The sequence below is a fragment of the Myodes glareolus genome, chromosome 23, assembly GCF_982192425.1.
Source record: "Myodes glareolus chromosome 23, mMyoGla1.1, whole genome shotgun sequence".
Lineage (NCBI taxonomy): Eukaryota > Metazoa > Chordata > Mammalia > Rodentia > Cricetidae > Myodes > Myodes glareolus.
This window is the reverse complement of record NC_142048.1, coordinates 29,101,671-29,124,725: the sequence shown is the minus strand read 5'-3', so window position 1 is coordinate 29,124,725 and position 23,055 is coordinate 29,101,671. Positions and strand designations below refer to the sequence as shown.

Genomic DNA, 23,055 nt, shown 5'->3' with positions numbered 1-23,055 from the left:
CTCGCGTCTGGTGTATTTCTGTTTCAATTTCAGCATAAATGGAAATGTATTAAAAATAACTTGAAGATGCATCGTAATACCTTTTAATGTTAGGCAAAATTAGTCTAACTTATGTGGCTGGGATATGTGTGCCACAGAAAAAATATAAGGACACCCTGAGAGGTGGAAGCAAGCCATTGTACTAGCTCACCGAACATCCCAAGCTGTGTGGATGATTTTTGTTCGCTTAAATTTGGGTAGTGGGCTGTTGGGTTCTAGCATGAATATCCTTTGTGATGTAAATGACCTAGAGGTTGATCTGACCAAGTCACTCATTTAGATTTGTTATAATGTGCAAATCGTTCTCCGGGATGCTTCTGGGGCATCAGATGATTCGGTTTTTTTTTTACTTTCACTGTCGTAGTTACTTGCATTGAAAAGAGCAGTAACAATCGGTTCAGAGAAAATGAGTTTATTTCCCAGGTTGTCTGTGCTCCTTTCTGGTGTACACTGTCATGTTTATTACCTGGCCTCTGTCACTGCTCCCCACTGCTTTTCGGGAAGCAGAACATAGCTATGTTGCCCGGGCTTGTCTCTGCATCTAGCTGGGACTTCCTGCTTTTGGCACTGCTCCTGGCTTCCCATACCTTTGTATAGTGCACTGTAATAACTAATGTTATTTACTAATAGAGGAAGAGGGGAGATAATCATTGGTAACTGAGGAGATGGCTGCTGAAATCCGAAAAGGTAATAAAATAGTAAGGAAAAAAAAAACCTGTTTTCTTGAACTTTGAATGAGTCCTTTGGTAACCTGGAACCTTGTTTTCTCTTTTCTCTCGCTTTCCGGTGGACGGTAAATGATGGTCGCCATCAAAGCTAAGACTTGGCACTCAGGGGAGGTCTTGGTGTAATTCCTTGTGAGCAAAGGGTTGGTAGAGAGAGTCCCGTGCTGCTGCCTGTACTAATGGGCTTCAGCAAAGACATTACAAGTCTGTTGCACTTCTGTGGCAGAGATGCCTTTGTCCAGAGGTGGTGATAGTGAAATACTGGCAAGGAACATGGCTTTAAAACCTCACAGTGATGTAATTCTTGCCAAGGTAATCAAGTTAAGCTACTTTCAGCTAGATGGGGAGCTCATTTTGTAATTATTTGACCTTGGCACTGTCTTAATGGATGTGGAGAGTTGGGGGGGGGGAACGACTCACCAATTAATTTCACACCTACCTAAACATTGTTTCTAATTAAAAGCTATACAGTGGTAGCTTTTGTAAAATTCTGAGTCAGTCAACGTCTATTGTAGTATTGAAATTACTCCATTCAAATGGCTTTTGGGAGTTGATGCGTAAACCTGGCAACTTCACCTGTGAGACCTGGCTTTTCATAGGCCTGCATATGATGCCTTAAAGTGGTTTCTTCCTGAGTAGTTTTCTAAATGATTTATTTAGTCTGGGCCCGCCATTTTGAGGTGAACTGAAAATCTTAAGTTGTTAATTGGCAGGGTCCTGTGGGCTTACAGAATTGTTAACTTGTGTAATTAATTTAAAAACTCACCCTCCCCCGTCTCTCTGGAAACCAGAGGTGTCAACGGGAAAGCAGTTGTGGCTCTGTCAGCTTGCTGTCCATGTGGCTTCAGTGTTCTGTTAACGAGGCCACATTTCCAGGGCTTGGGGGATTTTCTGTGTCTATTTGAGGATAGACACCGGCTGACTTTTCTGTTTATTCTTACATGCTCAGTCCTTTTCATGACATTGATTTTAAATGAACACGGGCAACACAAATTTATGTCATCTTGTTCCTGCTGCCCTGGTATCTTAACAAATCTACCTGTTTCCCCTTGGGCTTGGGCAATTTCACATCAAAAGTTGTGAATGAAGCTTAAGTAAATATGTTTATTTTGTGCTGGCTGCTGACCAGGAAATCCGCAGCAGCCTAGAACTCTTTTTTTTTTTTTAAAAAAAAAAAACTCCTGCTGTGTGAGCCTTCTTTGTGACTAGGCAAGTCTCCTTCCTCAATAAAGCTTGAGGAAACCCTCCCACTTCATTTCTTCTGGGCTGGTGAAGGTAGGAATTGTCTTGCTAGGAACCCTATTGATTAGGTCACTGCCTGTTCTGCAGAAAACGGAGCTGCCCAGGGGCCATCTCCCTGCAGGGGATTTGCTAAAGCCCCTGTGAAAGGGGCCCCTGGGGTCTCATCATTACCTTATGAACAGGAATCAGCTCAGGCGGTGGAGTCCATATTAAGGGCCTATTAACTTATACAGGCTTGTCTTTGAATTGGAAAGCACTTGGGAGCAAAGGAATAATAAAAGGAAATTATTGCCAAAGCTACTGAAGGTACATCTTGCCATCTCTCAGTGGGTGCATCTGTTGAATTGCAAATTCGTTTCCTGCTGGGGCATCTGCCTGGCTTCTGAAGTCCCCTTTAGAGGCCTTGAAAGGGGGAATTTAAAAATGATGACATGTTTATTCTTTTCTCGAACCACCGGGACAAAAAATTAGGAAAAGAACTACCTTTATTTTTAAGATGACCATTATATTCTATAGAAGAATAAAAAATGGGGCGGTATTGTAGAACTATGGGAACATACAGAGTATCACATGAAGCTCAGGAGAAAATTCCTCAAGACAGCATCACGGAAGCTGTAGGCACACGCCTCTTAGTTCTCCATGTCGTAGATTTCCAAAAATCTGCTGCCTATCGGTCTATAGAGAGCCTTTTGTGCTTTGTAGACTTTTCTAGAGCGTATGATTTGGGGCAGTCATCTACATCAGCCCGGAGCTTGCAGTGGGTACAGTGTGACTTTTGTACAGATAGGTCATCCCCTTGCTTGTGTATCTCTTCTTTAACCTAGCCTACGCCCTGGGAAGTGACGTGCCCAGGTCAGTGGGGGCGAGGACTTGGCATAGTTGAAGACAGATCGCCATGGCCAGGAATGTCACGCCAGCAGCTTTTCTTGTTAGCTCTGAGTGTTTCGACTCAGACCAGTTAGGTGAGAGGGCACTGTCTGGCATTGTGCAGCCAACGTTAACTTCGTGGCTCTACTTCTGGGTTTGTCTGAAAATCTTATATGTTTTAATAAAGTAACCTTTGCGACAGTGCTCTGATTTAACTTTGACTTTTTTTTTTTCCTGGATTTTTGTTCCCCCAGTGACATCATAAGGTTCATTTCTTTATATTTTTAGTGTTTTTAAACGCCAGTGTCTTCCCAATGTCTTGGTCGTTTGGGTGAAATTCATGCTTTCTGACTGGACACTGCTTGCTGGGATAGGGTGGGGAGAAAGGCGGGGGGGGGGACAACACAATGGGAGGGAGAGGAAACTGGGATGGATATGTAAAATAAGACTGTTTTAATAATGATAAAAATGTAGTTTTAGTTACCATGGAACTTTTTAAATTAAAGAAAAAAAATGACTTTACTTTTAAAACCCAAACTGTATGTTCTCCCTTCCTTCTCTGACCATTATAAAATAAGCCCCTTCCAGGGTCTACACGTATGTAACAAGCAGTAGTTATTCAACGACACAGATCTTTTTTTTCCACAGGATGTGCTAAAATAGTCAGATTTGTATTTGGGCCACATACTTGTCTTAGCTCTTAACGCAGGTTGAAAAGTTACAAAAGGTTATGGTTGTAGCTCAGTTCGTAGACTCCTTGGATCTGAGTTGCACCTCCAAACCCCTACAGAACAGCTAGGTGAGGTTTATTACCCTAGCAGTGAGAACCATGAGAGGTTAGCCACTGGGACTTCTGGGCCACCAACATAGCCTACCTACTCGGAGCTTTCCCTAAGTGAGAGACCGTGTCTACAAACAAACAAAAGAACACAAACAAAAATCCTGGGATGAACAAAGGGCCGCGCCCAAGACTGACCTCTGGTCCCCGTGCCTGTGAATGGCTATTTCACGCACGTACGCACGCATGCATGCATGCATGCGCTCATGTATTGACATCATCCCAGTCCCTCCGTGATTTAGAAAAGACTAAATGAAGGAGATAGAAACAGGGTTCTGTTCAAACCCAAGAGGCCACATCCGTTGAACCAAGTCAAATAATTCAAAATCGCTCATTTAAGACAGTGGGATTGTCTGATTTAGGAGTTAAATATACATACGATATTTGCATTTATGGCAGAGTGGTGCATCGGGACACGCAAGGCCCCCATGCTATAGGTTAACATTATAGATTTACATGGACTGAGGGGATAGTGAGCCCTTGGGAAAAAGAGCACACAGTCAGAAACACAGACATTTGTTCTCCTTGATGTCATGTTGCATTTTTATATAATTTTGGTAATTCATGAAAGCTGCACCGTAGAAGGTAGCTTGATAAGGATGGGAGAAGCCTGGGTGTCAGGAGATCCCTAGAGAATTGGGTGGAGAGCTGAGGGCACAAATGGTTAAGGGAGCTACATAGACTTCCTGCTTTGGGGGTGGGGGGTGCAGCTCGTCGAAGGGGTCACGGTGCTGAACGGATGCTTCTTTTAATCATCTGGAAGTAAGGAGTCCGCTATTTTTCTGACCCTGACAGTGGTTGTCTGCTTCAATGGGACCCTTGGCTGATTATAGCTCCTCAGGGCCGTGTTTCCAAATGCTTGCCCATTGGGTATTTAAGCCCTCACGAGATTGCCATAGGTAGCTCAGAGAGCCAGACAGCTTAGAAGGACTCTGAGGTTTGATTTTTTTTTTTTTCCCTTGTAGCATTTCAGAATTTACGGGAAGCGATTCCTTACAATAGATTTCCACAGCATGGGTGCTTAGAAATCGTCCATCACCTATAAATGCAGGAGTAAATCTTTGGTGCATTACATTGCAACCTACCACGTAGAACCAAAACCTGCTGGTATTTTCTTTGTCAGTAGAGAGAACTCTTCCTTCAGTTGAAGGGAAAAAGTCGGAGTGAAAATGAACAAGAAGCCTTGTCCTGCTACAGTAGCTGAAGAACGTGTGTCGGCTTTGTAGGAGAGAATTCCACTGTAGTTATGGAACTGACTGACAGGCATTTTTAAAGACGCTTTACTGGGTAACTTCTTCAGAAAGGGCTAGAAAGGAAACTCTAGAATATACGTGAAGGAAAAGCTAACCAAAGTAGAATGATTGATTGCACGTCCCCTATCCAAGAAGAAAGAACAACTAATGCTACCACAGACCTTTTATTCCTAATTGTAAAATTTGAATTTAAGAATATGAAGACTTTCAAGTTGAAATAGGAGTCTCTAGGCATTTTCCTCTATGGACTCACAAATGTCAGGGACTAGATAAGACTGCTCTTTCACCCTAGTGGTTACTCAACACTCCCCAGTCGCAGTTCTGAAGAAGGGCTTTCTGTTAGCAGACAGACTATTTAATATTTAAGGCCACGGGTAATGCCCCGTCCTGTGCGCCCATCCTGTGCAGTTTGGTTTATTCCTTCTTGAAATTTCGGGTTTGTTCTCCATTGTTTTTCCTTTTTGGGTTGCTTTGTTTGCCAGAGATTCAGTGCCCTTGGTGTGCCCTTCTCCTTAATGAAAGAAAGGTGAGGTTGCTTCCAAAGGGGAGGCAGATAAGACAGGAATGTGCCCCTTGGTTCCAGCTGTCACCTTGGCTTTGAGTCTGTGCTGTGCCTGCTTCCCCTTTCCTGCCCAAGGGATTATAGAGGGCACTGCTTGACTTTCCCCCCCTTTAGATACAGGCTTTCTCGCACAACTGGGATTGGCTGCTTAATTCCCCAATTCACGGCTTGGTTTTGGATATAAAAGGAGTTGACAACGCGGGAAGCGATTGACCTTTCCTGTTAGTCTAAACCTAACGCCAAATATTAAATCAAAGCCACAGTCTGTGTTTACTAAGAGGTCACCGTTTTGTTACCGTTTTGTTTACAGTTGTTACAGTTTTGTTGAATTGGCACCCTGTTCCCATTGTCTGCCTGAAAGTGTCTGTGTGCTGCCATTGGTGCCATTGTCCCTCCCCTCTTGCCCCAAAGTTAATGATTGACATCTGGCTTGTTCACTTGTGCAAGGCTATTGATGGCTTTGGAAAATCCATGGTGATCATTCCAAGCTTCCTGAAAAAGTGTGGAAGGCGTTCATTCTGCGGACCGTGGGCCAAATGTCAGCTCGGCTCTCCTGCTTTGGAATACCCAGGTGGCAAAGGTGTGCTTTTCAAGCGATAAAGCACTAAACGGTGGTGTGCCTTGTAAGAGAGCCAACAGGAAAATCATGTTCTCGCACAGCTAACTTTGCCCTCCTAAACCATGGTTTTAGATAGTCAAACCCGATGAACTGTATTGTGCGCCTCATGCCGTCCTTGATGTACGTGCAGTTGGGGAGATGTCTAGATTATATAGCTTAAGACAGGGTGTACCTTATTATCCCCAAATTCACAATTCATAATCATCTGAGTGAGCAGGTGAGATTCTTATGTAAAGAAGGGCTTCTTACAGACAATACGTTCTTTAATACAGTACACAAATTCTGCCTTAGTTCCTCAAGGAGGTGGCATGTATTTACAGTTCTAGCTAGGCCCTTAATTTCCTTGTTCACTTACTTGCATGAGTGAGTCATGGCATGTCTATGTATTGTCTCAGTGGAATTAATGAAATACCCATCCTTTTGTGTTACACTGGTAAACACTGGAAAACCCCATTTCCTTGTATTTCTATGCAATATTTTTTGGTCTGATTTTTTTTTTTTGTCTGTGAAGATTTTAGGGGGTGTCCCTGAGAGAATTTAACCATTTTCAGATATTTTTCCCCATGGACATCTCCCCCCCCCCAATAAGTGACTACAGAGAATAGAAAGAATGAAGAGCCAAGTTTAAAACCCAGTGATTCTTGGTGGCTCCTGTACCTTGAAGACAGCTAGCTTGTTTATTGAATTAGCCCAGAGCCCTGCAGGAGGCCGTGGGAAATGGGAATGGAGTTGGGGGGGGTAACCTGTTCAATGTGCGTATGTTAGTGTAGCCTTCTTCCCCCCTCCATTCTCAAGGGATGGGAACATGAGAGGCAACCCCAGTGCCTTTCCAAAGTGAAGAGTTGGATCATTTCAGAGGTGAAGTTGCAAATGAAGGAAGGCTTGGTGTAACAGTTCTCAACCTGTGGGTCATGATCACCTAGGGGTCGGATATCAGATCTGCATATCACATACTTACATTACGATTCATGCCAGCAGGAAAGCTACAGTTCTGGAGGAGCACCAGAATCATTTCATGGTTGGGGGCGACCACAACACGAGGAGCTGTGTGTGTTAAAAGGTCACAGCTGTAGGAAGGTTGAGAACCCCTGGCTTGAGGGAAGAGCTGCTGAGGTCTTTACTTAGATTTGTGGGCCCCTCCTCCTGGAAGACCTTGTGTAGAGTGTTGAGGGCCTCCGTCTGTAAGGCAGACACAAGGCAGACGGCGCTGGTCTCCATGAAGCTTGCTTTCTAGAGAGGAAGCCAGGTGAAAGCCACGCTGCTGTCTTGGAAGTGCTCCCCACGCTCCTCCTCGAGCTCAGGGCTATCGTGGGGAGAATAAGCAAAGCTGCAGTGTGCTGGCCGTGTTTGATGTTCAGTGGCCAAAGAAGGATTTCTAGGGAGGAGTTAAAGCACAGGGAGCTGTGTGTCGAGTTAAAAGCTGGAGCTCCCGTGGGCTGTGTGAAGACACAGCTGTTTGTAGATACTTTCTGGCCAGAAGGAGTAGCCCATTATTACACAGTCCTGCTGTCCAGGCTGCAAGTTTAGCGTGAGGTTGGACTAGGCCGCGTCCTGAGGCTGCGGTGTGAGACTGAAGCCAAGGCAGGCTACCCTGGTCAAGTCCGGGAGCGGCGCTGGTGGGGAGCATTGCTCTTCTGTCTCTGGCAACTCTCTGCATCCTACATCCTAGCCAGGCCTTCCCAGAGCCTGCAGAGCCTGTTTTCCTGTCTACACTCTGTGTTTGGGGACTGGTGTTCCTTTCCTTGCGGCTGACCGTCTATTTTCCTGGAAGCCCCGTTGGTAGTTTTCGTCCTAGTCCGAGCTTTAAACCTCTGAGGTAATCTGCCCCCACTTCCGCGCGCCTCATGGCTCCTTTCGGTTTGGATGGTGCACCCCACTAATTTACCTCTTTGGCGGTTGTCTTTTGGACATAAACTTTATCAGTAAGATTGCTGCTTTCGCGACTTAAAAAGTTAGCATTAAAAGTAAATTTTTTTTTCTTCTGAGAAGCATGTTTTTAATTTCTAAAAACTTGTCTTCATGCATAAAATTCATAAAAGCCATGTTAGAAGCAGGTGCAGTTTTTAGTAGCAGAAGGTAAGACAATATGTAGAAGGCACTCTCGGGGAGGTGTGTGATTCAGACTCCTGCATTCCCAATAGCCTGGGTTTTCTTCAGCTCTTCTGGAAGGGTTCCTGTAACGTCTCCTGTCTCCTTTATGTGATGCTAATAATTTCATTTGGCGACTAAGAATTAAGTCTTACGTTGGGATAAAACGTTTGCCTTAAGGATGAGTTTAATGGACTTAGTTAGTTTGAAAATTAGCAGTGGCCAAACTGGATGGAAATAGAGAGCGAGCGTTGAAGGCAGCGTTGATCCTGGACTGCTGATCTGCCATGCTCCAGGCGTTTGTAATGTGATTTCTCCTGGTTGGATTTTCATTTCATATCTCAAGTGAAACTTTATTATGTTTTATAAAAACTAGCCGTGTATTTTATTGGGGTCGGGGAAACATTTTGCCTTTGTTTTGCCAACACGGAAGTATGCCGTGCGCCTGTCACATTTATGCATCAAGAAAAACTAACATTCTGAAATTCTTTGGCTCCGCTTCTGTCTTTTCTGTTCAGAGCTTCAGGAGAGCAGTGGCTTCTTGTCTTTGTAAGTCACTAGCTTCGAGGGCAGGGAAGATGGCTTTTATGGGCACAGAGATTATGGACAAAGAGCTGTGAGGACCCGAGTAGTAGTTCCCAACACTTATGTAAAAAATGGGGCATAGTGATCCCTGTGTCAGGGAGGTGGAAACAGGAGGACCCCAGGGAGTCATTGACTAGCCAGCCCAGTCTTAAAAACTACGGTAGACAGGCCAAAGGGTTGGCTTGACAGTTAAGAGCACTTGGTGCTCTTGCGGAGGACCTGAATTGAATTCCCATTACCCACAAACAGGCAGCTTTCAACCCCCTGTAACTGTAGTTCCAAGTGGTCTGACGCCCTCTTTTTGTCTCTGTAGGCGCCAGACATGCATGTAATAGTGTGCGTGCATGCATACAAACACTCAAACTTACAAACAAAAATAAATAAATAAATCTTTAAAACTTGCAGAAGGACACTCGATATAAACCTCTGGCCTCCACACATGCAAGTCACAGGTATGGGCACCCACACACTTACATGTGCACACACATTTTCTTTTTTTAAAATAACTGTTAGTATGTAACTATTACCACCTTGGCCTTTTAGGCATATCCAACCTGTAATCCACAGGCCACTTGTGTCTCAGTCCCGGGGTCATTTGTAGATCATGTCCTATTGTCATTCCTTGAAAGTTAGTCCCGCAGCTCAGTTTCAAACACGGTTTTGGCATCGTGTGCTGGTTTTCTCTCTAGAAAGTTAATATCCTTATTAGCACAGAGGTTGGGCCTTAAGGCTTGGTGTGGAGGCCAATACCTGTAATATATTTGTAATCCATCACTCACTCATGCAGGAGTGACTGCAGGGGGCTCTCGAGTGTGAGGCCAGTCTGGGTGACACGGAAATTATTTTCTCTTTCATTTCTGAAATAGTCAAATAGTACTCCCTTGAATAATTATTGGGAGTGTATGAGATTGAAGGCCCCTTACTGAGCCTGGAGCTCACTAAATGGACGACTATATATACTAGTCACCAAGCCCCAGGGATTTTCCTGTCTCTGCCTCCCAGCACAAGGATTGTAGGTGTGCACCTGGCTCTTTATGCACTTGCCGGGGATCTGAACCCAGGTCCTGCCAAGCACTTTACCAATTGAGTCACCTTCCCAGCCCCACCGTTCTGTTCTTAGTCTTAAGAGTTAATATTCTTAGTCTCTAAACTGAGGAGTCAGCCACAGCCTTTCTCCTCTTTAAGAGTTCACTGGGAGAATTTCATGATTTGCTTCTTCTCTGCTTAAAATAGTGTCTGTTAGATAATTTGCGTCTGTGCACCACCATCACTGGATGCTGAGAAATCTCGGTCCTAATGTTTTGTGTTTATTGCATGCTTTAGATTCCTTAACTCTTGATTACTTATTTTGTAATTTTAGAGTTCATTACTACACCATCTTTTGTCATTAAAATATGAAATTAGAAACCCTCAGTTACATAAATATGTCATTTTATTAAGAAAGTTGTGGGACTAGAAAGCACATACTGACCAGGCGGTGGTGGTACTCACCTTCAATCCCCATCACTCAGGAGGCCGAGGCAGGGGAATCTCAAAGTTTGAGGCTAGTCTGGTCTCCAGAGTGAGTTCTAGGGCAACTGAAGCTGCTACACAGAGAAACCCTGTCTTGAAAAACAAAACAAATGAAAGAAAGGAAGGAGGGAGGGAGGAAAAGAAGAGAAAAGACATAATGGATTCCTGAAGACCCTATCAGTGACTTTTATTTAACAGAGGTTCCCAGATCTGTGTAATCAAACCTTACAAAGTTTCTACCAAGTAACCAGCTATGTCTGAAGTAGTACATGAATAGGTTAGTTTCACCTAAAAGTTTTTTTTTTTTTTTAATACTTACAGATTTGGGATTTGACAGCAGTAACGGGTGTTTTTGATATTAATAATATGTGAATAGTTCCTGTAGATTTCTTCTGTGGATAACTGATTTTTGTTTTGTTTTGTTTTGTGTTTGAGACAGGGTTTCTCGGTAATTTTTTTGGAGCCTGTCCTGGAACTTGCTCTGTAGACCAGGCTGGCCTCGAACTCACAGAGACCCACCTGCCTCTGCCTCCCAAGTGCTGGGCTTAAAGGCGTGCCCCACCACTGCCCTGCCCAAGTAACTGCATCTTTTAAATTGAGAAATTGCCTTATTAAAGTAAAATTTAGTTTAAAAAAAATTCCTACAACACATTTGGTCAAAAATTCTAGCCAAAAAAAAGAAAAAAAGGAAAGAAAGTTGCTACTTGAGAGTGGGAGAGGAAGGTAGGAGTTGATCCAGGCCCATTATCAAGGCAAATGGAATTTTTATTTGCTTAGTTGGCACTCAGTTTGCATGGAACACACCTTACTTCTTGTACAGATGAATTGCATATGGATCTTAAGTCCTATTTTAAGAAAATCAGTTGCAGTCCTTTTCTGCATTTAAATTTGGTTTACGTGAGTGCAGGCGAGCTGAGAACGGGAAGCCCTTCTCCTCCGTCCCGCTCAGCGCTCAGCTCTGCTCCGTTCCGTTCCCTTCCAGCTTGAGCATTCTAGGACTCCAAAGACAACTGGCCGTTTTTGGCAGGAGCTCTGTGTGTGCAGAGTGTGACCTGGGCGGTCTGGGAAGGGGCAGGCCCCAGCTCATTCCATTCCTTCTTTAGCTTGGGAGGCTGGTACAAGACCGGTTGTTTCAACTGACATTTCCCTTGCTGAATGGTTCTTTGTCTTCATCCTGAAACGTACTTCTCCGTCAGTCCGTATGCGTGCTTTATGCAGTCGTTAGTGAGTTGAGGAAAACGAGCAAGTCACTCTTAACTTTTGCCTTTTACATTCTTGAGATCTCTTAAGCTGTGTTGATAAGACCTTCGGTTAACCCCTTGTGAAACAATTTTTTTTTCAAAGTGTGATATTCATATCTGTAGAGATTTTTGCACTCATTAGAAAATATTAACTGTGGGACAAATAGCATCCACGCGTTGCTCTAACCTCCCAGTGCCTTTTCCCCCTGTTCGTTTCTCACAAGATGGAGCCATGCTGCCATTATTTTGTAAGATGATGTAATCCTGTATCACCCCCATGAAATTCAGGCAGGAACCCCTAGCCTCAGGTAGGACTTTACGTGTGAGAGAGCTGTTAATATGCCTGATTGTTAAAATACAGTGTCACCTCTCCCATACAGTTGCTTGCCCTGCTGTTCTGGTGAATTAATTTTTACTTAGTTATTTTCCTAGAAGACCCTGTTTTCCTTTCTTAATTCCTTGAGTGCCTGGTACGTGGCAGAAATTTCATATGTGTTGCATGGATGAAACCAAGCAGTAGTCAGTAATGTGAAGTTCTAGATGATTCCTAGTAAGCTCCAAGATGCTCCAGACAGCACGAAATGCTGATGAAGAAGAGAAACCACGCACTGGTTTTCAGTTATTGTTAGATCAGTGTGGAGGACTGCATTCGCGCTAACGAAGAATCTGTGGACGTTTCTTCCCAAGGAGTTTCCTTATAGTGTCCCTTTTGGTCCGCTATAAACTTTCATAACTGGCTTATGATTGAGAGCCCCGGGGTACTCCCTGCACAGTGTTTTAGCATCAGTAATGTAGTCACAGTTACCTCATGATGTCTGTCCTGTTATGACTACAGTCTGTCTTATTTTAATCGGAGTATAGTCTGAAGCCTGGGGAGATGCTATAGTAAGAGCAGTAGCATTGCAGTGGTCACGGTGGAGCGGAGTGGCGTTGAGTCCCCCCAACACCTGAGCCTCCTCGATGTGCTAGAGGCTTCTTGTCTCCTAGTTGGATGCCTCATTTCACCTGTGCTGCTTCTGGGTCATGGTCAAGAGCTGACAAACTTCAGAGTGTGTCATTTCCCCTCAACCGCTGATGGGTTGATAAAGATCACCTCCCCAAGTAGATGGTAACAGTGCTCTGGTGTCTCATACCAATAATCCCGTCACTGAGAAGGCAAAGGTCGGTGGGCACGTGTATCTCTGTGAGTTGGGGTCAGCCTGGTGTAGATAATGAGTTACAAAGACAACCAGAACTACATAGTGAAACTCGTGTCTCCTCTGTGTGTGTGTGTGTGTGTGTGTGTGTCTGTCTGTCTGTATGTATGTAGTATATGAAGTGCATTCACTAGCCCACAGAGTGAGAAAGTATTCACTGAAATTGTTTCCTAACGCTTCCAACGAAGATCTAGAAATGTCACCATTGGTTTGTTGAATATACTTTGAATTTCAGTTTTGCCAAAAGCAGTCTTAATATGTATTGGTGTTCACATAACTTTTTTATACCCAAGAATGAGCCTCCTTACAAAGAGAGCTTAACCTTGTGAGCCCTCCGAAGTATCAATGATTCTAATGTGGAAATCAGAACCGGGGTCACGTCTCCACAAAGCTTGAAAGCACGGGTCGGCAGAACTTGCCCTGGGAGTGACTGCCGATTAAAGAGATCCCCAGACTTGAAACAGGATACCCCAAATCAGATTATGTGCTTAATTAATGGGAGGCTGGTAAGCTTCTAGTCCAAGAGCTTGCTGAGATTATTCTAAAGCTACCTCATCAATTTCAAATGAAAGTTTAGAGATACACACTTTTTAATTAAAGGGACAGCAGCCAAGCTATATAGTAGTAATAAAACACAGTCTTGACCATTTCTATATAGAAATAACCCTCTTTTAAATGATTAATTTATGACTTAATGCTAGACAACAAAGTACAGAAATCGTAGCCCTAAAACTTTGCACGTTCATGCAAACATCCTTTGAGTTGATAATTTGAAGATGTTAGAATGTGCATTGTTAGACATCTGTTTACAAGTGGCTGGCACACCTGAGTGTGACAGTTGCCTTTATTATCACGAATGTCCTCTGTTTCCAGATATAAATGGCTTTTTATAAAATGAGAGTCATGTGAAGGTATTGACTTTGAAAAGACCGAGACATGGTAGTCAGGCACATGTCCTCAGCTCAGCGGGAGAGGTAGGAATTTCTATGGTTGACTGTATTCTTATATTCGAAGGGGTTTCTCTGTAGGATACAAGCACTCTGCCTGGCACTTTGTCTGGCCTGTAAGAGGTAAGAGAAGGCTTTAGATCCTGTGCTTACTTTCATTTATTTTAACTTTTCCTCTCTCTCTCCTTGTTTCTTTTCTTCATCTTCCCTTTCTGTTTTTTTGGTTTTTTGTTTTTTATTTTTTATTTGACATGTGCTCACACTGGAGCCAAGATTGGCATCAAACTCCGTGACAGTTTCTTCTTTCAGCCTCCTGAGTCCTGACAGAGATTACAAGCGTGAGACAGCACCTGCATCTTACTGTCATTTCTGAGAGTGCTTGGTATTTTCTTTAGTCACGTGACTTCAGGGAATTACAATTCTAGTTATTTATGTGAATGTTCACATACACGGGGCATTTCTGTTTTAGTTTCATTCTTTCTGAACAAAATAAACAATCCTGTAAACTTCATTCTGTACAGAATGAACAACTATGTATATGGACTTCTCGCTGTAATGCTGAAAGTGTGTTTTCTGTTTCAGTCTCTAATCAAATAGACCCAGGAAATAGCTGCTCCGGAATCTTAACCATCCTCAGTCTGCCGGAATCTTCTTTCCATTTCTTTTCTTTTTTTGGTCAGTAGCATTGCTTTGTCAAATAATGGCTGAAGCAGGCCAGGGCATTTTGTGTGTGCCTATAAAATTATAAATTACAGTAATATATGTTATAATATTTACATATGTATAACTACATATAACAATGTTTTATATGATATATAATGTACACATGCGCACACACACACACACACCACTAATGTCATCGATCACACCGCCCTAAAAGGATTCAAGGGTTTCTTATGTTGTGTATGAAATTGGTGGTTTTTATTAAAGAGGAATCAGATTTCAAAAATTTCACTCCTTTAGAAGGCTCAAAGGCACGTGATAGTTTTCTGATTGTGTGTGCCAGGATAAGCCTTTCATCACGTTAACTATTTTGTATTTACACTAAAGAGATCCTGAAACACAAGTTGTGGAACTTGGGGTTTGGTGAGTGAGGCATGATGGGACTTTAATTCAAGCCGGTGCTCCCTGGCAAGTGCTCTCACTAAGCTGCACCCCCAGCCCCTCCCAGTTTTGTGGGAGGTAGTGTAAAGTTGCGGATTGAAGTTATTTTTTGAGTAGAAGTAACCAAGGAGTCGGGAATAACAAGCTTTTTGTCAAGATCTCTGGCACTAGGACCTCTTAACGGTCGTGGTCTGTTAAATAAAATCGACAAAACTTAACAGGAGAGGTGTTCTGTCAGTGTGGAAATTTGAATCACTGAACTTATTTTTGGCGGTGTGGCAGCTTCATTTGGCCTTACACAAGTTACTATGTGGAGACTGGAGTCACTGTCTCAGCTGGGGAAAGTGGTGGATGTTGGGGACAGGATTTGATGTAACCGTAAAGCCAGACTCAGTGGTAGTGAGAATGAGGCAGGCTTGAAAAGACTTTTGTTTACTTGAGCAAATGGTCTTGTGCGCCATAAGCCTGGGAAAATAAGGTCAGGGGAAGATGGCATCTATACCTGCTTAGTTACATATTTATCTGTTGCGTCCTTTCGAAAGGAGGGTCTGCCACAGCTATACAGCTATGCCCTTCTTTTTCTTAATTTTTTAAATTAATTTTCTTTCATGCTATGTATTTTGATTATTTGATTATACTCTTTCCCTCCCCCAATTCCAAGACCCTACCTGCCTCCTTCACTCCTGCCTACCCACCGACTTCATCTTTTTCTTTTTCTGCCCTGCAGAAGAAACAGACCAACCCCCACCCCACCCCGTGAGAATTAATTCAACAAGTTAAAAAAAAACAATAACACAGAAAACTCAAAACAAAGCATCTGCAAAAAAGCATGGAGTTCGTTTTGTGTTGGTTAGCTACTCTGGGGCACAGGGCCTGCCCTGGAGTGTGGTTGGTATACCTGGAGACACTCCATTGGCGAGAACTCATATCCCTTTGGCGGCTGGTATTGATTACAGGTACCTCCTTGATTAAGGTTGGGGCTTTGTGTCAACTCCCCCTTCTCAGTGCAGATATTGTGTCTGGTTTGAACCTGCTCAGGCCTTGTGCTTGTTGCCCCAGTCCCTATGAGTTTGGCTGTGTGTCCGACCTGCTGTGTCTGGAAGACCCTGTTTCCTTGGAGTCCTCCATCACCTCTGGCTCTGAACATCGTTCCTCCTCCTCCTCTTCCACACAGATAGATAGATCGCTAAGGCTTGAGGGGAGGGATTTGATAAAGACATCCCATATACAGCAGAGGGCTTTCAGAAATCGCATGATCGCTCTTTCCCTTCAGTGCAGCAGCGATTTCAGTAGATGCATATTTAAAGTCAGTTTCCATAGTGACATCTGCTGGTGACTTTGCAATCCCATCAGGCATGTTAGGAATGATAAATATTCTTAGCTAATAGTTTCATGTCTCCAGCTTTTTTTTTCAGAGTGTCCAGCTTAATAACAACTTCTTTGGAAATGTCTTCATTGTGGTCTCAGGATTAGAAAGGTGGACTCTCAGGACTCCTGGGCTACTTCTCCAAAGCAAAGGAACAGTTACCGATTATGCTGTACTCCTGGGCAGTACACGGAACAAGCGTGTCTGGACCCGCCTTCCGGGCTCAGCATGGCCGTCATAGCCAGTCTCTCTGGTCGCCCTGTGCAGGTCCCGCATTTCTCGTGAAATAAGAAGGCTGTAATTTCCTTGTTCCTCCCCGTGCTTTGCTGGATTTTTCTTCTGCATCCGGCTTGAGGAATTCCGTCGAAGGGAGGGTTGCCTCTTCCTCTTGACACCCTGGCCTTATCTGTCCTCCAGTTGCACACTTGTTATTGCTATCTAGAGGGAGCCAGGCCTGGTGGCGTGCATCTGTAATCCAGCACCTGGGAGACAGAAGTGGGAGGTTCAATCTCACAGCGACCATTCTGCTTTTGTTTTAAAAGCAAAGAAATTAAAGACCGAAAATTATAATTAAGAACAGAGAGAGCTGAGAAGAAGATAGGTTGTTGAAGACAGAATGTAAACGCAAGGAGGGTCTGAAGATAAAGATCCATTTTATGTGTTTAAAATTTCCGTAAAGACTATAGATTTCACTAGTTCTTTATTTTCCTCAGGAAGGATGAGTTTGCTGCATCTTGCAGAAAAGAACGTATTACGGATGATCGACAATGACAGTTGGTTCATAGGCAAGAGAATTAAGAATAGGAACTGAATTTTAAGAATGAATAGTTGTCTGATCCACACCCAGTGATGACTCGAGGACCTCGGTTTGATTTTTGTTTTTCCTGTTTGCTGGTAGTAGCTTTAGAAAGTACTGGGTATAGGCATAAGGACAAAGAGGGATTCGAAGAATAAGCGTTATTTCTAGTCATGCTTCTAGATGGCTGACTGGCAAGTGGGTCAGCTTTGAAACGAGGCTTTCTGTAAAGATTGGACTGGAGCCATGTGCTGGTGGCGCACACCTTTAATCAGGAGGCAGACAGGTGGACCTCTGTGAGTTCGAGGCCAGCCTGATCTACAGAGTGAGTTCCAGGACAGGCTCCAAAGCTACACAGAGAAACCCTGTCTCGAAAAACAAACAAACAAACCAAAAAAAGGGACTGGATTTCTGTCAACCCCTGGTTTGACTGAGGAGGTGTATCAATATGCATTTTGACTCTGCGCTCCTCTCAGCCCATGACTTCATGCCCTTGGAAAATGGGCCTTTCGTTCCTTAATCTTAGTCTTTCAATTAACATTTGATACAACCCTATTTTTCTTTTATAATCCAAGCAGAACCACTGTTTTCCATTTTCAACCTTTATTTATATCCAGCTATTCTCTTTCTGACCATAGCTAGGAGTTCCTGGTAGGGATTTGCGGTAGTAGGAAGGTGGACTCTCCTCCCCCTGTGGCGCAGTTGGTTGGGGGCCGGGGTGAGAACCAGTTCTCAGCAGAAGACTGCACAGATGAGACTGGGGGGGGGAGACGAAGGAAAGTAAATAAACGGTTTCCATTATACCATGCCTACATTTTATAGTTTCCCTTTAGAGCTGTTGTATCTGAGTGAATGTATAATCTTCACGCAAATACGTTAAAAAAAAGTGCCTGGGATGTGAAGCCAGCCCCTGTCTTGTCTTCAGGGTTATTATGTGAAGTTTTTTTTTTCTTTTTTAATCCCCTGATTGTTCTTCTCAGAACACTAATTCACACGAGTGCTGCCCTTTAGTGTAGCCCTGGGAAAGTTCCTCATCTCTGAGATTTTCATCATGAAGTGGGGACAATAGTACCGCCAGTGTAGGCGGGCCAGACAGATGAAACAGGACAGTGCAGGACTAGCATGTCGCCTGGCTGGAGTAAACCCAGAGTAAATTATCTATATAATTGTCGTTGCTTTATGAACTTATAATTACATCGAAAGGACCACAGTTTAAAAAAAAAAAGGTACCAGCATGAAATATTTGATGGTTAGAAGTGAAAGGCAGGGGGTAAAATCACCATGTGTCTGTCTGCTTGAAATTTTCTAATTATACTTCACTTGTCCAATGAATTTAATTGCATTTCAACGGAGCAGCAGCACGGGAGAGAAGCATATGCGCCTTGGTTTCGTTAATATGTAATCCGGGTCGGGGAAACGGCCTGTATCTCCGGCTTCCGTGGCTGCAGTGAACAAGGGAATGGCTGCACTGAAGAAGGGAAAAGAGAAAAGCTACACTCATTGAAGATTCAAGCCGTTACAATGCAGTCATGTGCTGGATTACTGAACATGTTTAGGTCCTGTTTGGGTTAGAGGGAAAGGAGAACGTTCTTAGTGTGAAATCAGTTGTTAATCATGAGTGGCGCTGTAAACCTCCGTCCTTACGTAGTTCACGTTACATTTGCTTATTCCTTATGCTCAAGTTACTTTTGCTGTATCACCCCCAAATAAACAAGCACTTACATTTAAATAATCCCATATGCAAGCGTTTATTAACTATAGTTAATAGCCATATATTGTGTCTGAAAAATTGTTGAGTAGACATTAAGTATTCTACACTCTCTCTCTCTCTCTCTCTCTCTTTCACACACACACACACACACACACACACACACACACACCTGTAGTAGAGGAGATGATGCATCGTTGATTAGCTCAATTTACCCACTCTACAATGTATCCACATTTCAGAACTTTGTGTTGCATACACTTAAGGGTTTATTTGATAATTTAAATACAAAACTGGGGTTGGTGGTCGAGATAAATACTGTCTTACTGCTGAACGTAGATGACCTTGGTTTTTGATTCTGTGTTTTGCATCGGATGGGGAACCTTAGCGATTCTGAAGCTGGAGGGTTTCTGAAGTGTAGGCAGGTGCATGGCGTGGAGTGCTGAAGGTGTCAACAGTTCACAATGATCAATCATTTGGGAGCCAAAAGGCAAGATTTTGCCATTAAATGAAAGGCCAAATTTGCTTAAGAGAGTTGGTATTTCCACTTCTAATCACTTTGTGCGGGAGGATTCTGGAATTAAAATTTTAATAGATTTCCACGACAGAGCCAAAATACCACCATCCTCTTGACTCATCTCAGCCATTAGGCACTTTCTCTTGTACTGGTTCTCTCCATAAACAAGTGTTCTGGTTTGAGTCTCAGTGGAAGCCTCTGGATCCTAATGCCTGCCAAAATACTGGGGCGGTTCACTCATTTCACTGAGGAGCCAGAAGAATCATGGGTAGCTGGGGAAGATCCACATTTCTGCAGTTTAGAACATCACAGGGAGAATTTATGTTTTTATAACACACTGGTTTGCTTACGGTGGCTAGAAATACTAAGTTTTGCATATAAGAGACTCAAGCAATCTCTCATGGTAGACTTGCACAAATTTCCCATTTTCTTTTCTTAACATGTTTTAAAGGATCAGGTAGTTGAACTCAGGAGAATGTTACCTCTGGTCTCTGTCCCTGGCTGTGGCTTAAGGAGTCGGGCCGAGGCCATGGAGCTGAGCCCTTACTCGGGTTTGTCTTTGGTTTCCTTCTTTCTCTCCATGAAAGCCAACACATGTCAACCAGCCATAAATTTTATCTTTGGAAAGCAGAGTAATTTTTAGACCATGAGATGATCTCTTAGTGCCTGTTTCAGAGTTAGATCATAAAGTGCTCTGGCTGACAATAGCATTGTCAATACTTTGGTAGTCTGTATTATATCCGACACATTTGACTGTTTACATAGGGATTAACTCTTTTAATCGATCATTAAGGAGCATGCCCTTACCTCCATTCTGTAGGAAGGGAGCTGAGGCAAGGGAGGTTAAACAGCTTGCCGAAGTTCGTGCATCTGGTAAGTGGCATCTTGTGCTTGTCATTAACTTTTTGCTCTGACCCCTTCTTCCTTTCTAGGTGCTATAGAGACTTCAGATCGACTGGACAGGGAGTCGACTTCCCACTACTGGCTCACAGTCTACGCCACGGATCAGGGCGTGGTGCCCCTGTCGTCTTTCATAGAGGTCTACATAGAGGTGGAGGATGTCAACGACAACGCGCCACAGACATCAGAGCCTGTGTACTACCCAGAAATCATGGAAAACTCGCCTAAGGATGTGTCCGTGGTCCAGATTGAGGCGTTTGACCCGGATTCTAGCTCCAGTGACAAGCTGACATACAAAATTACAAGTGGAAATCCGCAAGGATTCTTCTCAATACACCCTAAAACAGGTAGGTCAATCCTTTTAAGTGGACTATGTACGTATACTCTCCCAGTTCAAAACTAAGAGTTGGCATTTCTTTGTTGCCGAGCTTTCTTTGGTTTGGCACTCCCCCCCTTTTTTTGGTTATTCAGAATAAACTTTTATTTGTGGATGAAATTTAATTCAAATATGTGTTTACCTCTTTGGACTCCCTACCATATATCTCAGCTGTTCTCACCCTGAAGGTTGCGACCCCCCAAAAGACCATTGGAAAATACATATTTATATTATATTATGATTCATAACAGTAGCAAAATTACAGTTGTAAAGTACCAAGTGAAAACAATTTTATGGTTGGGAGTCACCACAACATAAGGACTGTATTAAAGGGTTGCAGCATTTGGAAGGTTGAGAACCACTGATAAAGCTGGTTTATGATTTTCCTCCACAATAAAGCTTTTTACTCTGGGTCTAAAGCAGTTTTTATTATTTCAATAATAGTTCAGTGATGATATAATAAACCCAGAGCAAATTTTGCTGCTATGTATCGGAATTTTTATAATGGTGCTTTATTTGGGCAGAATATTAGATTTTATTTCACAATTCATTGCTTTGTAAGTACTGTTTTCAGTTTTTTCCCAGTGTTCTGACTGTAGGTAATAGAATCAGGCTGAACCACTCTGGGGTTGGGAGCCATTACTTTCATGAACCGATACCCCAGACATTTCCTCCATTTTTCTCCTCTCCGAGTCTGGGACCCCACAGGGGCTGGAAAGAGCATGTGCTCCGCTTGCAGAAGACCCGAGTTCAGTTCTCAGCACACACTCTGGGCGGCTCTCAACCTTCTGTAACTTCAGCTCTGGGTGTCGAATGCCTTTGGCCTCTGTGGCACCTGCACTCACAGGCACAGACTCAAACACAGATGAACACACATACGCTCACATTGTAAAGCAAAAGTGTGACCCTCTGCTTCTTAGAAGGTTGACTCCGTGGCCAGCAGTCATCCTCAGTCCTGTGAGCCCTCAACCTCTGCTCTTCCACACTGGAGAATGTGCTTTCTTCTTTTCTTGGCTCTTAGGCCTCTTTATTTCCCACATTAAAAAGAAGTGATCAATTCAGGTATCATTTACATTTGCATAGTGAGCAATGTGGCTTTGTGTGAGCTATGAAAATTTTACATATCGAGTGCAGAGCAATTTTATTTTATTATTTTTCAGTTAAAACAACAGCTACATGACATTGAAAGAACAGTTTCTATATGGGGTGATGAAATGGCTTAGCCTATCAGTTACTGGCCTTAAAAATAGTGTGTGTTTCTTCCATCTTTGCTGGTAGAATCTGATGAACCTGACATTCTAAAAAGCGAAATATCTGAAGCTGTTCTTATCCCCGTCTAACCTTTGTTTGAATGTCAAAAAGTTAAAAGCTTAATCTTTGTTATTGTGTCTCCTCCACATGTCATTCTTACTTCTTTCTTTGTTTCATTGAACTTACAATGAAGCAGATCTTCAGAGGATAGGCACCTGAGTTCTGAGTTTGTGGAGGGAATGTCTCTATGTAGCCACCCGTGGGGGTCATGAAGATATACTGTTCTTTGTCCCTTGCAAAATGTGTTTAAGGGCTGGTGACATTAGTCAGTGACCAAGCATTTGTCCATCATATGCATAGCTAGGTTCTGTCCCGTGTGTGTGTGTGTGTGTGTGTGCGTGTGCGTGTGCGTGTGTGTGTGCGTGTGCGTGTGCGTGTGTGTGTGCGTGTGTGTGTGTGCGTGCGTGTGTGTGTGCGTGTGTGTGTGTGCGTGCGTGCGTGTGTGTGTGTGCGTGCGTGTGTGTGTGTGTGCGTGTGTGTGCGTGCGTGCGTGCGTGTGTGTGTGCGTGCGTGTGTGTGTGCGTGTGTGTGTGTGTGTGTAAATGGCTTAAATTGTAGCTGAAAGGCTTCAAGATTTAGTTTGAGTGCTTCGTCATAAAATTTTTTGTTTGGGGATAATTATGCTCCAGCTTTTGGGGGAAAGTCTGGTCCAGTTCGGGTTCTTAGAAAACTAACCGAGTGTCAAGACTGATTGAGCTTGTAAAAAAACTGGAGCGTAAAAAAAGAGAAATTGATAGGATCTGGGAGTGTTCTGTTTTTAGGAGCAGGGTGGACCTGGAGCCTAAGAAGTAGGTTAACATCTTGGCTGGACCATGCCGAGTTTCAGGCAGCCGCTAGCGAAAGGCTCATTTTAGCAGTGTGATATGAGCTGCTTTCGCCGTACAGGTGGTAATTAGGTTCCACAGTTGTTGTGAAATCAAATGAAAGGTATCCAAAAACTCAGAGCCGGAAACTTAGAACACGCTGCCAGCTATGAAAGAAGAAATGTTTAAAATGATTTCGGGTGAGGGGATTAAGAGTCCAAAAAGCGTACTCAAACCAAAGGGGTGCTCCCAGTATGGAAAGAGAAAAGTCTAGATGTAAAAGCCTTCATGAGATAACTAAGGAATTCAACCAGCTCTGCTTAAAACTGTTTAATGAATTAGATATCTTATGCCTTCAGTCTCTCTTTTAGATTAGATTAAGTCCCCTGTGAAGAGACAGGAAAGAAAGCAATAAATGTCCTTCCATTATCGGAGTAAATACTGCCAGTCTGGGCATAAA

General features: G+C 43.3%; 1 protein-coding gene across 5 annotated transcripts in view; it reads left to right on the top strand.

The window, feature by feature from the left end:
• The window catches only part of Fat1 (FAT atypical cadherin 1), a 119,156-nt gene that overhangs the window by 33,731 nt on the left and 62,370 nt on the right, over window positions 1-23,055 (top strand). For all 5 annotated transcript variants that reach the window (XR_015736210.1, XM_087901054.1, XM_085680239.2 and 2 more), the window contains one exon: window positions 20,138-20,452. Coding sequence is in view for 4 of the 5 variants with exons in the window: in XM_087901054.1 (XP_087757180.1) it covers window positions 20,138-20,452 (315 nt within the window). In the remaining variant the exon portion in view is untranslated. The remainder of the gene's footprint in view (window positions 1-20,137; window positions 20,453-23,055) is intronic.